We start from the raw sequence: 14,648 nt of genomic DNA, 5'->3' as shown, positions 1-14,648 counted from the left end.
TCTTTATATTCTAAGCCACCTTTTACAGGTGCTGCCTGAATCTATTATTATTATTATTATTATCTTTTATATAGCGCCAACCATTTACCAACAGCAATCAGCCATTTAACAAAAGATTAGCAATAATATAATGGGATTCTCTTTAGAAGTGATTATGTCTTTACTCGATCCATAGCAAAATAGAAGGTCAAACAGGATTTCGGGTAAACCTCAAAGGATCCGATATTACTGAGTTTGACCTGTAAACAGCTTTTAGGCGTGAGAAGTGTTTTAAGAAATGAATTTCGTTGTTCTGAAGCCTTTTTGTTTTAAAGCCTGCAGTTACTCACCACAGTCTGGATGTGTATGTGTTCTTATGCCATAATGGATGCTGTTGCGTTAAAAGCTTTATGGTTTAGCAGGTCTGAGTGTATGTGCTCTAAATGCTGCTTTTACAGTCTCTACAGGACAGTAAAACAGAGCTGTTTTTTAAAGATTGAAGTGGTAAACGTGAAAACAGTTTAAAAGTGGAATTTACAATGTTACAATGAAACACGAGGATCAGATGTGCTGATTCATATCTCGATAAGTGGAAACTTAGCCTGGCTACCTTCTCTTTAACTCGCTAATAGACAAAAGAACTTAAAACTACATCTAGCATAAGTATGTATGTGTGTGTGTATGTATGTATGTATATGTATGTATATATATATATATATATATATATATATATATATGTGTGTGTATATATATATATATATATATATATATATATATATATATATATATATATATATATATATATAATTAGAATCAATTGAGGGCAGAAGAGCTGGGATATTACTTTATGTTAAATGTAGCATTGAATGCTTAACGCCACAGATCATTCCCGATATGTTTTATTTACATAGTTATTCACGTTTGCATTAAGAATTAGCAAGTTTCTCCAGCACGAAGTCCAGAGCTGCCCTGTATAATGTATAATTTTAGCGGGTGAGAAGACCTTGCACAGATCTCACTGATACGCCGGGCCAGGCCAGCTCTTCCTGCTGCGGAAGCTCGCTGGGGTTTGGACCTTTTATGATGGAGACGACAACTCACCTGCACACTCTACCTTTAGTGAATAGATCCTAATATAACACATAGTAAAAGGGGATAACAGTAGGAAGACACTCACAATAGACAAAGTAAATGTCATGACTTCGTAGTAGTAAGAATAACAGTGACACTTGAATACTTGCCGCTCATGTTTTAATACAATTGTCTGTCTCCGATACAGGTGCTGTTGATTCTGCTTCCTCCTCTTCCTCGTCATCATCTAGTTTTGTAAATGGTGCTACAAGCAAAAATCTCCCTGCAGTGCAGACGGTGGCCCCCATGCCAGAGGACTCTGCTGAGAACATGAGGTAATAATTGGATGAATTGAATGAATTAAAACTGATGAATGAAAGATGAATGCATGAAGTGGAACGTGCAGCTACCCTTATGACTAAAACTGTACAAGATCTGCACTGGATGCAGATATACCCGGATGGCCGTCATCAAGGGAGACAAGTCAAGCTATGTGGCCCATTGCTAAAGCAAACCATTGCCAATCCACTGTGTATTACCCAGCCAACGTGTCTGGATGTGGAATTACAAGTAATTGGCGCACAGTTAGGCTCCCTGTAAGTCCTTCGGATCTTTTATGTATTTGCCCATGGTAAATGCCTAGCTGGATGTCTAGACATGGGAGACTCTACTCATGAAGGGAGGCCGCCATCATTACATTAACCTTAATAAACATTACCTGATTCTGAAGGCCATACCTCTGCTTTCTGCCATGTTTTTCTAGCCACGTCGCCAAGATGTTGTACCACATTTGAATGTCCTGTAACTACTACATCCCTAGCAGAAGTCTAATGCAAGCGCTGCTTGTGTGCTGTCCTCAACTCCTGTGTGTGTTTTTTCAGGTTCTGGGTATATTCTGCCTGTTTGGCATCCTAGAGGTTAAACTTAGCTCATGAACAAACCAGCCAGACTAGTATTCACTAAATGCTGTTAACATCTTGTAACGTAATTAAAAGTGTGTTATTGCTGATGCCAAAAACTTAAGGACATCTGCAGGCTATAAATAATAAATCCTGTCCATGCCTCGTGCTGTCTGACAGCCCCTCACCGAAAATCTTTACAGGCACACTCAAGGCTCACCTGTTTACCTAGGCATGTAATTAATACGCTCCATCTGGCCAACACTCCGTCTTGCTTCCACTCATCAGTCCGTCCGTACTGTATTCATAGCGGTATAATGGTGCCTGTAAGAGGAACGTGGAAATAAATCCCAATTTAAATGCGATCTACATTCAAATACTATAGAGCTTTATAGGCCCTGTACCATTCCTCATTGCTTAAACGCAAACCCCATTCATGGGTATCACGATGTTCTAACTGTAAAATATGGTAAGTGGCACAGAAAATAAGATTATCTGGTTATATTTACACCACACATGGTTATAGGAGGGTAGTTTTAACTTAAAATCAAATAAAAACACTGTTAAGAACCTTCGGTGCCTCCAGGTCAAATGCTGTCAGACTCGGCAGTAGATGTCCCCCTCCCGTCGGTGAGAGTCGAAGAGAGGGGCCTCATCCAAGTAATAAGCTAAAAACCACTTTATTAACCAAAACTTATTTTATTAGTATTTTTATTACATATCTGATTATCTGATCGGTGGCCTAAGTGTGTCACAAGCGATCTGATTTTTTTTTTATTTTATGGTATTTTATTTTTAGCAGCATTTATCCCAATATATTGATAACTGATCACCGAGTAATGACTCTAGTCAGCGAGTGACCTCATCTGGTGGCTGCGTAGCTTTTGTGCAAAATTGAGGTTTTATGGTAACAGTTGAATGCATGTTAACCAACTACCAATTATCACCAAGCAGATGACAAGTGAATATTTGCAGCTACTGTTTTAATTGAACAATAAAATGAAATATGGGGACCGGTCCATCTCTGTAAAGTGGACAGACTTGATAAATCACACTGCCTTGGCCTACATTACAATTAGGGGGACCCAGACCAACTCTCATCACTTGTCCCCACGTCAGCCGTCTGCTCCTCTGTTAACATTTTGCTTAACATTCAAAATAGCGAGGAAGAAGTGGGTCATTGTGCGTTCTCCTACAGAGAGATGCGTGTGTGTGCGCGCGTGTGTGCGCGCGTGTGTAAATCCAGCGCATGTTTGGAAGCTATAAGCATTCTTCTTCATAAAACACTATTGACAAGTATGTGATGGGTAGAAATTAATATTTAACACTTCAGTAAATGCTTTTCAGCCTCTTACTCACTGAGCTCGATAGTATTTCTTTACCCCATGGTCTACTTCCGAGCTGATCTGACGGGTACGGGGCATGATTTCCTAAACGGTAAACATGGAAGTCAGACGATCTTTTGATCCAGTTGGAAAATAAAATGACCACCCATACTCCATTAGTAAAACCTGATACTAGAAATGTAAAGAATGATTATTTATGATGTGTTCAGTATGCACTCGTTAAAAAGTTAGTTCTATTTGTAATTACTAGAAGGTGAAACAGCAAAGACTAATGGGAAATGGATTAATTAATGGGAAATCTCTCTTTTTTTTCTGTTCATCTTCAGCATCACAGCCAAGCTAGAACGAGCTTTGGAAAAGGTGGCTCCCCTCCTGCGTGAAATCTTTGTTGATTTTGCCCCGTTCCTGTCTCGGACGCTGCTTGGGAGTCATGGACAAGAGCTCTTAATTGAAGGTATTGTTCGTCACGTTTGTAACACTTATTAGGTTTCATTTGGAGAAATACATTTCCTTTGCGGCTTGTTTCTAAACAAAGCTGAAATGAATAAAATGGATTTGTTTGCCCTGGTTTGAGCTTCGTGTTTTCACTTTAGGTTATCTCCAACAGTTCAAGTTCTTTTTTAGTAACCTTTGTAACTTCATTGTTCTTTGTTACTTTATCATTTTAAGAATAGTTTTGCAGAATCGGCGACCTGAGATCTTAATGCATCGCGGGTTCAGATCGCTAATTACTTTATCTCTGTCCCTCCCCGTCGCATGACGTGATTCAAGAAGCGGTGTCCTGGGGCAGTGTGTATTATCTCATGAGCCCTAAGTTTTATAGGCACATTATTAAAAACGTACCTTACACATGTAATAACAGTGCCTCATTTATCTGTAGCAACACGTAAAATAACCAGTTGTGAAAGCATGCTTTATATGACAAGAAAGTATCTTTTAACAAAGGAAGATTTTCTTTTAGGATATAAAGTTGAACGTTAAAATCAGGCACCTAACAAAAGAGGATTATTGTGGCAAAAATAAATTGTCTTCTCTACTTAAACAAAATAATTTTTATTATTATATATTTTAATTATATTTTATAACATAGAAATTCCTTGTCCTGGTTAAGCTAATGGTCTCACAATTCTAACCTGACATTTTCTACAAATATTTGCACTTATAAAAATATCATGCATTTTTTGTAAGAATAATGTTCATTACTTAAGGGTTATCATTTTGCAGACTCTGGTTAAAGCTGTGAGGTTCTTTTTTTTTTGGGGGGGGGGGGTACGTTTCTTCCAGTTGCATAGCATATACTGTGAAATAGTCCCAAGGGTGCAGTTTCTTTTAAAACGTATTTTTCTAATTAAGTTGTGTTGGTAACAGAATAGTTTGTCTATTCCACATATAACAGCCCTGGTCCAGAAAGGTTCATCCAGGTTCCAATGATGTAATACGCATTGTACTTGAGTAAAATCGCTGTTTTTGGTGCGTCAGGTGGGAGAGACTGAAGACCGAAGCATTTATGGGTCTCGCGAGGGGTGAGGAACACTCAGCAGGAGAGCCAGGAATATAGAACTTTAAAAATCATTACGTGTTAAAAAGCTAAATTTTATTATTCCACGAACTCTAATAATTTAACTGGTTGATTATTAAAGAAAAGTTTCAATGTAGGAGGACGTATGGTAGGCCAGGCAGGACTGCCTCATTCATGATTCATTCATTATTCATTCATTCATTCAAAAAGCTGAATGATATAATCTGAAACATTCAGTGGATCTCTGAGAATGAGTTGAGAAGATAAAGTGGCTTTTAGTGTGAGACATCCCAACCCAAGCCTCCAAAGATACTGTAAAAGCGCAGAGCACATTCTGTATGTTTTTGGGTCCGAACAACCAAAGATAAGGAAAAGCTGGTTAACAATCAGCCCTCGTGCCGTTTTACAGCATAATTTAAAACATCTGAATGTATGATGAAGCATTTTACTGAAGTATGTATGATAGCATGACTTTCTCTGTCCCGTTTTGATTCAAAGGACTGAATAAATATGACATGCTTTATACTTTGTAATAAATTCTATTGTTACTCTGACACTAGATCATACATTAGAAAAATAAATGGTCCCAGCCGTTACTGAATTAATCACCCGCTTCCCAGCGACCCGCTTTTGGAGTCCTATCAACTTCCTCGCTATGTTAAGAAAACAAAAACTTGAGAGTGCTTCCTTGAAACGCAAAGAAAGATGAATATTGAAAGACGAGTTCCCCAACAAACGCACAGCATATCTGGGGTCGCCTCTAATTCTAGCAGATCCGTGTAGCGTGTTTCTTGGACCAACGGCTAACGGCATGTCTGTCTATTAAAATGTTACAGTCCCGTTTACAGCGTCATTAGTAGGGTTGAGTCCCTGTATATGCTGGACTAGTGGATGTATAGTGTGGGCTGGGATGGCTAACCCGTGGTAGAGATACGAGTAACTTTTCTTTAATCGGAGTAATACTTTTCTGTCTAAGTATCTGAATGTGTCAGCCCAGTGCCATTAAAGGTGAAATAACCCTCATCAGGCATCATTAATGTCATTCTTGCTTCACGGTCCCGGCCTTGCTTATCCTATGAACCCGGCATCTTCCTAACTGTAATGAAAAGGTCGGGGGGCTTACTCATAGTAACGCTATAGTTTGCTGTGGGAAAGTGATAAGAGCCTTTTATTTCACTTTAAATTGTAATTAAAAAGTGTATCCCATATATCGTATGGTGTTACTATCAAAGCTTTTTTTTTTTATATAAATAATTAGGCTTATTACTGTTCTTTTTGTAAAATGTAGAAACCCGCAAGAACTTGAATTAGCGTGTGTGACGGTGACGGCGTGTAAAATCTCAGCCGGCATTATTCTGCCGCTATTCTGTACAAGTCTTTGCTTCTGATACGATAATGCGAGGTTAAAATATCAAAGCGTTTCTGTTAGGATCCCACTTATTCATGTTTCTTTTTTGCACAGATGAATGTCAAACAATTTTCCTTTTTGAAATACAATAGTTCGCCTTATTGTATTAAAGTGATTTTTTTTCTTAAGAAACATTTTTAAAGTGATTTATGAAGAAATGTCATTGGGGTTTTTTCTCATTGTAAATACCAGTCCCTTCCCTAAGCTCCCATCATATTATGTCTAGAAAGAAAGATGTATTGCAACATAAAACACTTATGCTGCATGTAATTTGTCAGAATATCTGCTTTTCATTTAAGCTAAATACTGAATTCTTAATTGACAACGTGGCATAATAATCAGGTTTTCTGAAAATATATATCACTTGGAGACCTGATGTCAAATTTATTTTGTGCCTATACGTTTCACATTTTATTTCCGTAGAAGTATTATTTGGCCCCAGAAATAATAAAAAAAAAAAAAGTTGTGGAGGCTATGTCAAAAATGTGAACCCCGTCCCTGTTGGGAAATTGGAAATATTATTTGCTGTGCATTAATTGTCTATTTAATTTGAGGATAACAGGAGGTCGCTGGATGTCTACGAGGAATAAAACTATACAAATGGTTTGTCGTCTGCCATGTTCTTGGATTTAAAGGAAGAAATAGAATATATAATCTGTGCCTCTAAACACAGACATTGCAAATGCTTTATAACAAATATATACTGGTATATACTGTTTGTATGTATATATATATATATATATATTTTTATTATTATTATTTTGTTATAAAGCATGTATAATGTCTGTTTGTAGAAATATATATTTTGATGAAGGATAATTTACTTATTAATTACTAATTTACATTATTTACTGATGTAAAGACTTGGTTCTTTACCTTGTCTCACAGTTAGGGAATTTAAACATATATGGAACTGGCATACATCTTAATCTATTAGCCTCTATCACTTCTGCTGGGTAAAGTAAAGACTGATACTCTGATCTTTTGATTTTTATGACCTCTTGTTCTAATATTTCTCTTTGCGATAAACTTCGCTCCTGTACTGTTAACTCGCTTTATGTAGTTAAATATATCATATCTTCCCTGTCTCTTTACATTGATATATATTGGTCTTTTTTTTTTCTGCAAACCATCCAGCATTTTAGTTGAAACATGTTTTTAAATAGTTCAATATATATACCGTATATATATATATATATATATATATATATATATATATATATATATATATAGTTAACTTGCTTTCTGCCTTCTCAGTCCTGCATGTTCCAAAAATGAAATGAACCCTCAAACCATAAGGGGTGACGTTAATCTTGATACATGAAAGAACACAGAGGCCTGCAATAAAATCAGAAAAGTGTCCTTAGAACAACTGAACTGTTTAAAAACCACCGCATTAAAGATTAATTAATACAGGATAGGGATAGAGCCGGAGGAATAATTTAGAGTTACTAGTAATTTTACTGTATAAGCTTTTTTAAAATATATATAATTGCTGGTGTTGTCTGATCGTCAGGCTGTACTAACAAGGAAGAGAATTAATAAAACGTAACTTTTATTAAATTATCCATAAAAATAATTACGACGATAAAAAGTAAAAAGGAAACCGGCATCGCTGTTGGTAAATAATAATGAAAATGAATGCCATGTCCTCCCTTCCCGCTGTGTCAGCCGTAGCATAACCAGCTTGGTGGAGAGGATCAAAAAGCTTTCTATGATGGGAGCCCCAAAATGGTAGATTGTAGGGATGATAATTTTTACACAGCCTATGCAGATCCGACGTGCTTTTTCCTGGGAATAACTGAACAACATACCGTATGGCTGCAACACTCCAGTCCTTGAGGGCTCCAAACAGGCCGCCATTTTTGGGTATCCCAGCCCGAGCACAGACATCCCAATTAAAAAAAAAAAAAAAAAAACTAAATAAATACCTTAAATGACTGTTTTTCAGACAGGGATACCCTGAATTCCTGGCCTGTTTGCAGCCCTCCATGGCAGGCGTTGTGCAGCCGGCTCTACGATCTGCTTTGTTTCCCCGTCACTGAAGGCAATTGGAGGCTTCACAAATTAGACCAATTTTAAAGTTTCTTTTTCCAAATTAATCCAAGCAAACAAAACATTACAATTTAACGTTCTGTGTTTGCCTTCCAATTGGTTCCAGTTGTGAAAAGATTTTTGAGTTGGTGCGATGGGAAATCATTCGGAGAAAAACCTGTAGAGAAACTTTGATAAAGACCAGACGGAGTGACTGTGGTATCCTGCGAGACTCCTACACATATTGTAGCAATAAAACACAACAGATCAAAACCCGTGCTCCTATTTCATAGAGCGCTCTGCTTTTTAACCCCTTAAACACCATAGGAAAAGTACCCTTTAAGCCTCCGAGGACATGGAAGGTCAAGTTAAACTCATGCATTTCTAGATATAAGGATAAGTAGACAATTCCATGTATCTGAGATATTGGCCAGCCCGATACAATCGGAAACTGGAACTGATGTTTTCTGCCTTTGTTTCGCCGTTGGTAAGCCACAGCTACGGAAAAGGCTAATAATTAGCGTTCAACTGAAGAAGAAAAAAAGAAAAAGGAAACCAAAAAGACATAAAAAACCAGCCTTTCAACATAATTGCCAGCCATACATCAGTTTTCCCAGACTAGCGGAGGTCAGACACTTGGTGACCTCAGTCATTCTGAACATTTGAAGCCATCGTGGTCTGGAAATGGTTTTCGGTGATCTCAATAGGATGGAAATCTGTTAATGTAGGCATTTAATGATTCTGTATTTTATTGGCTGCTTACCTTTATCAATCGTAGGATCACATGTGTAGGTTTATAGATGTAATGTTGTAGGGCAGCGGTTGGTACGTCTGGGGTTATGGCACGAGCGGAGCTCTCCTTAAAGCCCGCTGCTGAGGATATCCGGAATGATCACAGACATTACTGATTGTGAAAGTAAAATAAATATATTAAATCTTCAGACGTTAAACACTATCTTGATGGCTGCAGGGAGCCGTCATATATAGAATAGTTTAATGCGTGCGCAGTGTGATCACGGGTCTAATTGGAAGCAATACATAAAATGTAAAATCTCCGCAAACATAACGGGAATAGCGTACCTATATTTTCTATGACATCAAAGCTGTTCACACACGGAACGTGCTCATACGGACTTGTATACTTGTGACGTGCTGCTGTTTACCTGCACGGTGGCACGGAGTAAATCGCAGTAAAGACCAGACTTTTGGGGACATGAATAGCAGGCGACTGCTGGTCGTATTGCTTTATTTAAGAGATCGGTTCCATTTGATAACTCAGAAATCATGAAAGAAGCCAGGGACTTATTCAGTAAATGTGATCTTAAATAGCTATATTTATATATTTGTAGCTAATACACATATAGCAGAAAGGTACATTTACGATCCTGTCCGTATCATTCTGAAAACGAGGATATACTAATAGTTTAGTGCCATTGGAAGCCTGCTCCTTTGACAGCAAAATAGCTTTCGCTATTGTTTTACCTAAATACTATATATATCTATATCTATATATATATATATATATATATATATATAGATATAGATATATATATATATATCTATATATATATATATATATATAGATATATATATATATATATATATCTACTGGAAAATGTCTCACAAATCAATAGAGCATACGCTTTCTTACTATTTAAAATACATAAAAAGCAGGATTTGGCATCTATTTCCCGGTCTTTAATGCTCCTAACATATTTTTTGGTATAAACTGTATGTAACTGTATAGGGGCAGCGTATTATATATGTATTGTTTAATGCAGAGATATACATATATACCCACTACATAATGCATTAAATAAACTCTCTGAGAGGCGGAAATATTTCTGAAGCTATTAAAATGTTTCTGAAAATGTAATAAGACCATTAGATTTATACTCTCTGAAACTTTGATGGATGTATGTGTGTGTATATAGATATACGGTAGATATAGATATGTATGTGTGTATGTATGTATATAGATATACGGTAGATATAGATATGTGTGTGTATATATATTATATAAAATAATCTCCATTGTACGCATTGAAGTAATCTCCATTGTACATAAATTAATATGTAGACATAAATCATTCTGTAGTGTATTGCAACTCCAAAATTATGAATATATTTTTGAAAAAGAGATGTTACACGTTTCATTTTACTTAACACTAATTGACTGCTAGTCTAATGTTAGAAATGATTTTTTGCTGGCATTTCAATCAGTAAAACAACCATAAATGTCTAACAGTAAAAATAATAATAATAATATTTGTTGTGAATTTAAAATGTGCCTTTCCTTGAAGCGAGAGACACTAAAAAGGGGTCATTAAGTCACATATTACTGAATGAAATCGAAGCACCTTAGTTTTCAACTGATACATTCATTTCTAGAACTATTTACAAGCCAAAAGCTCTGATATAAATTCAATATGTTTTAAAAATTAAAAAAAAAGAATGTTTCAGGTAATAAAAACCTAGAAAAACATCACCAAACCTAGAAAATATGTATGAACCTGGCATAGTACAGCCTGTGAATGTTTTCATTTAATCAACATCTTGGATTATTATTTGGAGGGAAGGAAAGAAAACTAAACTAAAAAATAAATGAAAGTAAATACACTAAGGAATCGGGTTGGAATTTATTATGAAAATATCCGTATGTAGACTGTCTATATAGTCTTTATTTAGTATTATTTACATTTTTTTTAATTTGCCATAAGGGAATCTTGTTATCTTGTGGTTTTATATTCTAAAAATATTTGTTTATAGTGACATTAGAATATTTAGTCAATTATTTTTGTCTGGAAAACGCCAACCTTTTTATTTTTGCCCCTGCCATTTGTAACTAAACCGTGTCATATTTACCTGTTTTCCATTTATTATTTGAATGTAATATTTCTTTGAAGTTTTAGTTGTTTTCTGCAGTACATTATAAACGCAGTCATGAGCTCCACTAATCTGTGTTTCCCCTCCCCCCACAGGCCTTGTTTGCATGAAGTCCAGTACATCGGTGGTGGAGCTGGTAATGCTGCTTTGCTCGCAGGTACCTTATTTTATTTAAAAATATAAGAATGAAATGCCTGTCTAAGAATACATTTTGATATGTTTGTTACCATTTCAATAATTCTGCCTTCTAAATATTCATTGAAATATGCAACATTTACATTATATATATATATATATATATATATATATAAAATTCTTCACCCTTTTCTTTCTTTGTGTGTCTATATATTTATGTATGTATAATATATATATTTATATAGATCATCAACTAATCTAAACGTTCATTGGGTTGTGTTACTATTCCAACCTTGGTGCCCCGGTGAGTGTCGGAGATGGGAGTTTTTTTTCTGAATGTGGTATTTAATACATTACCAGCGGTGCTTTATATATTTTATATTAAATAATATAGGTAAAATTAATTTGCATAGTTGTCTCACAAATGTTATGGGCATAGTCCAGTTCTACCTCTGTCTCGTTTATCTGGAAATCTCCAGAGCGTGTGTCCGCTACAAAATATATTTGGTGCTTAAAAAAACAAAAGGTCACATTTAGTGTTACCGTAGTCATATAGAAACAGCTTTATATTAGGGTACGTTCAGTTTACCATGTTACTGCTCTTCATCAGTACAGAAGGTGCCTGATCTCCTCCTTACAATTCATGGCTGTACTTGGCACTTTTGGGGGATCATTATAGCTTTTTTTTGTAGCAGTAGTAGTTTTTGACTGTGAATAGTATTACTTTTTTCTGCTTCTAAAACTTATTACTTGAAAACTAAATGCTGCAGAACTATAAGCATTATGGGCTATTATCGTTATTTTAATTATTTGGTGGATAAGAGAGAATGACCGCTGTCTGGAAACTACTTGCGATCCTAGTCTTTCATATACAAAGTCCTGGCTTGTACCAATTCCTCTCGTTCTTTACGCTAAAGATTGTGAGCTCTGGGGCCGACGTGCTGACAAGGCGCAGATTGTAGTATAGCCTGAATCACTGCATGTCATACACATAACAGAAGTGGCACCCCTTCCAGCCTGGATTTCATCATTTGCCTTTACAAATAAGTTAATGTGTTTGGTAGCTTCTTAAATTGACCTTGTAAAGGAATAATAAAAAATGCTCTTCTTCATCCCTATCAGAGATCAGAATAATCTTCAATACCTTGATTCACACACATATAATGTACACATTGTCTCTTGTGTGCAATGTTTTTTACACGGTGACATTCATTTTTACTGTCTGAATAAATCCCCTAAAATTTATCTTACTATATATATATATATATACCTCGTCTACCAATATAAACCTTTTTGTGATTAGAGTTATTTACAATACATAGCTGAATTACGCTTGTACTTACCTGCCGTTTGTATACCTGTAGATTGCCATTACTCCGCTTCGCCCATAAGTACGTGATTTCACTTCATTTTAGTCCAGATAATAACGGTTAGGCTTGTTAAGGAAAAATGTCTCGTTGGAAAGGTTCCTCAGCGGGGTTCTGACTTCAGACCATCTCTTGGCTGAAACATTGAGGATCAGTAGTTTAATCGTAAAGTCCTGGATCCAAGGGAGTTTCTTCCATGTGGTCTTTGAGCTTCATGACATGTCCATTTTTTTAGGTTCTTGTTTAAGAAGGAAAATGTTACATTGCTTCCTTCACCTTTGGCTTTGTGCAGTTCACTCGAATAAAGCTCAGTGTAACATGAGGTTTTTGATGGCCTCATCATCTAATCAGAGGTCTAGCGTTACTCATTTGCTGGCTCCAGCAATTCCTGCCATTAGTGGCCCCAGAGATGAAACGTTGCCTCTTGTATTGATTGAGGGGTAGAGTGAGAAATTTAAGCCGTATCACAGTGCTTTCCTAACAGCATTTAGCAGAACCTTATGTACCAAATGCAGCTAATGGGTCTCCATAATCACTTGTGTGGAAGGTACAAGAAAACATTCGAATGGTTTTGTTTTTCAAAATTTCGGTCTTGTGCATATCGGATATCTAACTATACGTAGCTGCTGAAATCAGACGGCTATCCGACACTATTTTAACCACGGGTCCTGCAAGGGTAAAATGTTATTGACATATAAGTCCAAATCTTACCTTTAAAATGACTCTAAATCCAATTAAAAATGGAGATATGAGTTGGATTATGGTTATTATATTTCATTTGGAAAATCACTGAGCGCATGCACTTTAAAAGTGAATGTCTATGTGTTTGAGCATGCGTTCACCATAAATCCAATCCGTGTACATGTTATGTGTCCATCCACAACTGGATTTATATCAACGAGAAATCCTCGTTTATACTAGTTAAAACAAAAACATATCTATATCTTTATTTCACATACGTGTGTGTGTATATATATATATATATATATATATATATATATATATATACACGTACTTACACTAACAATGTACATGCATTTGTCCTTAATGTTTGATCACCTTTATCCGGGACCATAGACTTAGTCCCAGTATAATATAACGCAGAAGGTCCTCATCTCTCGAACGACCTTACTTGTCATGTGAGAAACTCGTGAAGTCTGTGCCATGAGTGTAGAAAGTATGAATATTCATTGCAAACTGTTCTCATGTTACTGTAATGTCCATCCGCTCTCCTTCTATCCCCCGAGCTGTCCATTCCTGCCCCGCTATTAATATTTTCACGCAGACTAGTGCCTGTGTGGAGCTTGATACCTGCACTGAATTCTGCTCTTTTATATATGACCTCCCCCCAAGAGTTTCTAGGTTCACCATTTTCTATATAAATCAAGAAGGATTTTCTGTAGACAATAACAGCTTGGTAATCGGTATTAGAACTAAGAATATTCTACATCTGTCTAAAGCTTTGTTTGGAGTTACATGGAATTCATAGTATAGAATATTATTCCCCAAAACAACATTTATTAGAGGCGCTAGAACATAAGATTAAAGACCCACTTTTACTTCTTTCAGGGTGGGGTATTAAAATGGCGAGTCTTTGGTTATCCACTTAACCCTGACGAGTAAAGGTCGTAACCCATGGCTACGTTACACTCACTTATATGGGAAACTCACCGGGATCTGAGACTGAGTAACAGTTTCCAATAAGTCTGCGCTTAGCTCCAAAAATATGCTTAGCCCATGAGAAGCTTATGGCAACTTAGAGGACAAATTGCATTTCTGATTTACCTTTTTATTCACGCAAATGGGGACTCAAACCAGAAGGAAAACTCATAGTTTTCAGGTGCTCCAACTCCAGTGCAACTGAGGATAATTTATTAGACGCTCCTACTCAGCTCCAATCATTGAGTGTGAAATATATATATATATATATATATATATATATATATATATCTACTTAATCATCTGAAATATTAGAAAATATGGTGGAAATATGTATGTTGCTTC

At 36.2% G+C, this 14,648-nt stretch overlaps 1 protein-coding gene and 1 long non-coding RNA gene across 3 annotated transcripts in view; one reads left to right on the top strand and one right to left on the bottom strand.

Moving 5' to 3' along the window:
• The window catches only part of NBEA (neurobeachin), a 241,553-nt gene that overhangs the window by 102,383 nt on the left and 124,522 nt on the right, over nt 1-14,648 (top strand). For both annotated transcript variants that reach the window (XM_053456345.1, XM_053456346.1), the window contains exons 32-34: nt 1,259-1,385; nt 3,622-3,749; nt 11,238-11,299. In XM_053456345.1, coding sequence (XP_053312320.1) covers nt 1,259-1,385; nt 3,622-3,749; nt 11,238-11,299 — 317 coding nt within the window. The remainder of the gene's footprint in view (nt 1-1,258; nt 1,386-3,621; nt 3,750-11,237; nt 11,300-14,648) is intronic.
• On the bottom strand, nt 1,217-13,160 carry LOC128474092 (uncharacterized). Its single transcript, XR_008346310.1, has 3 exons — nt 12,621-13,160; nt 2,170-2,273; nt 1,217-1,372 (listed from the first exon to the last, which is right to left on the bottom strand). It is a non-coding gene; the product is annotated as an uncharacterized LOC128474092 (long non-coding RNA).

This window comes from Spea bombifrons, chromosome 2 (genome assembly GCF_027358695.1).
Source record: "Spea bombifrons isolate aSpeBom1 chromosome 2, aSpeBom1.2.pri, whole genome shotgun sequence".
NCBI lineage: Eukaryota > Metazoa > Chordata > Amphibia > Anura > Pelobatidae > Spea > Spea bombifrons.
This window is presented reverse-complemented; position numbering and strand designations above follow the sequence as displayed.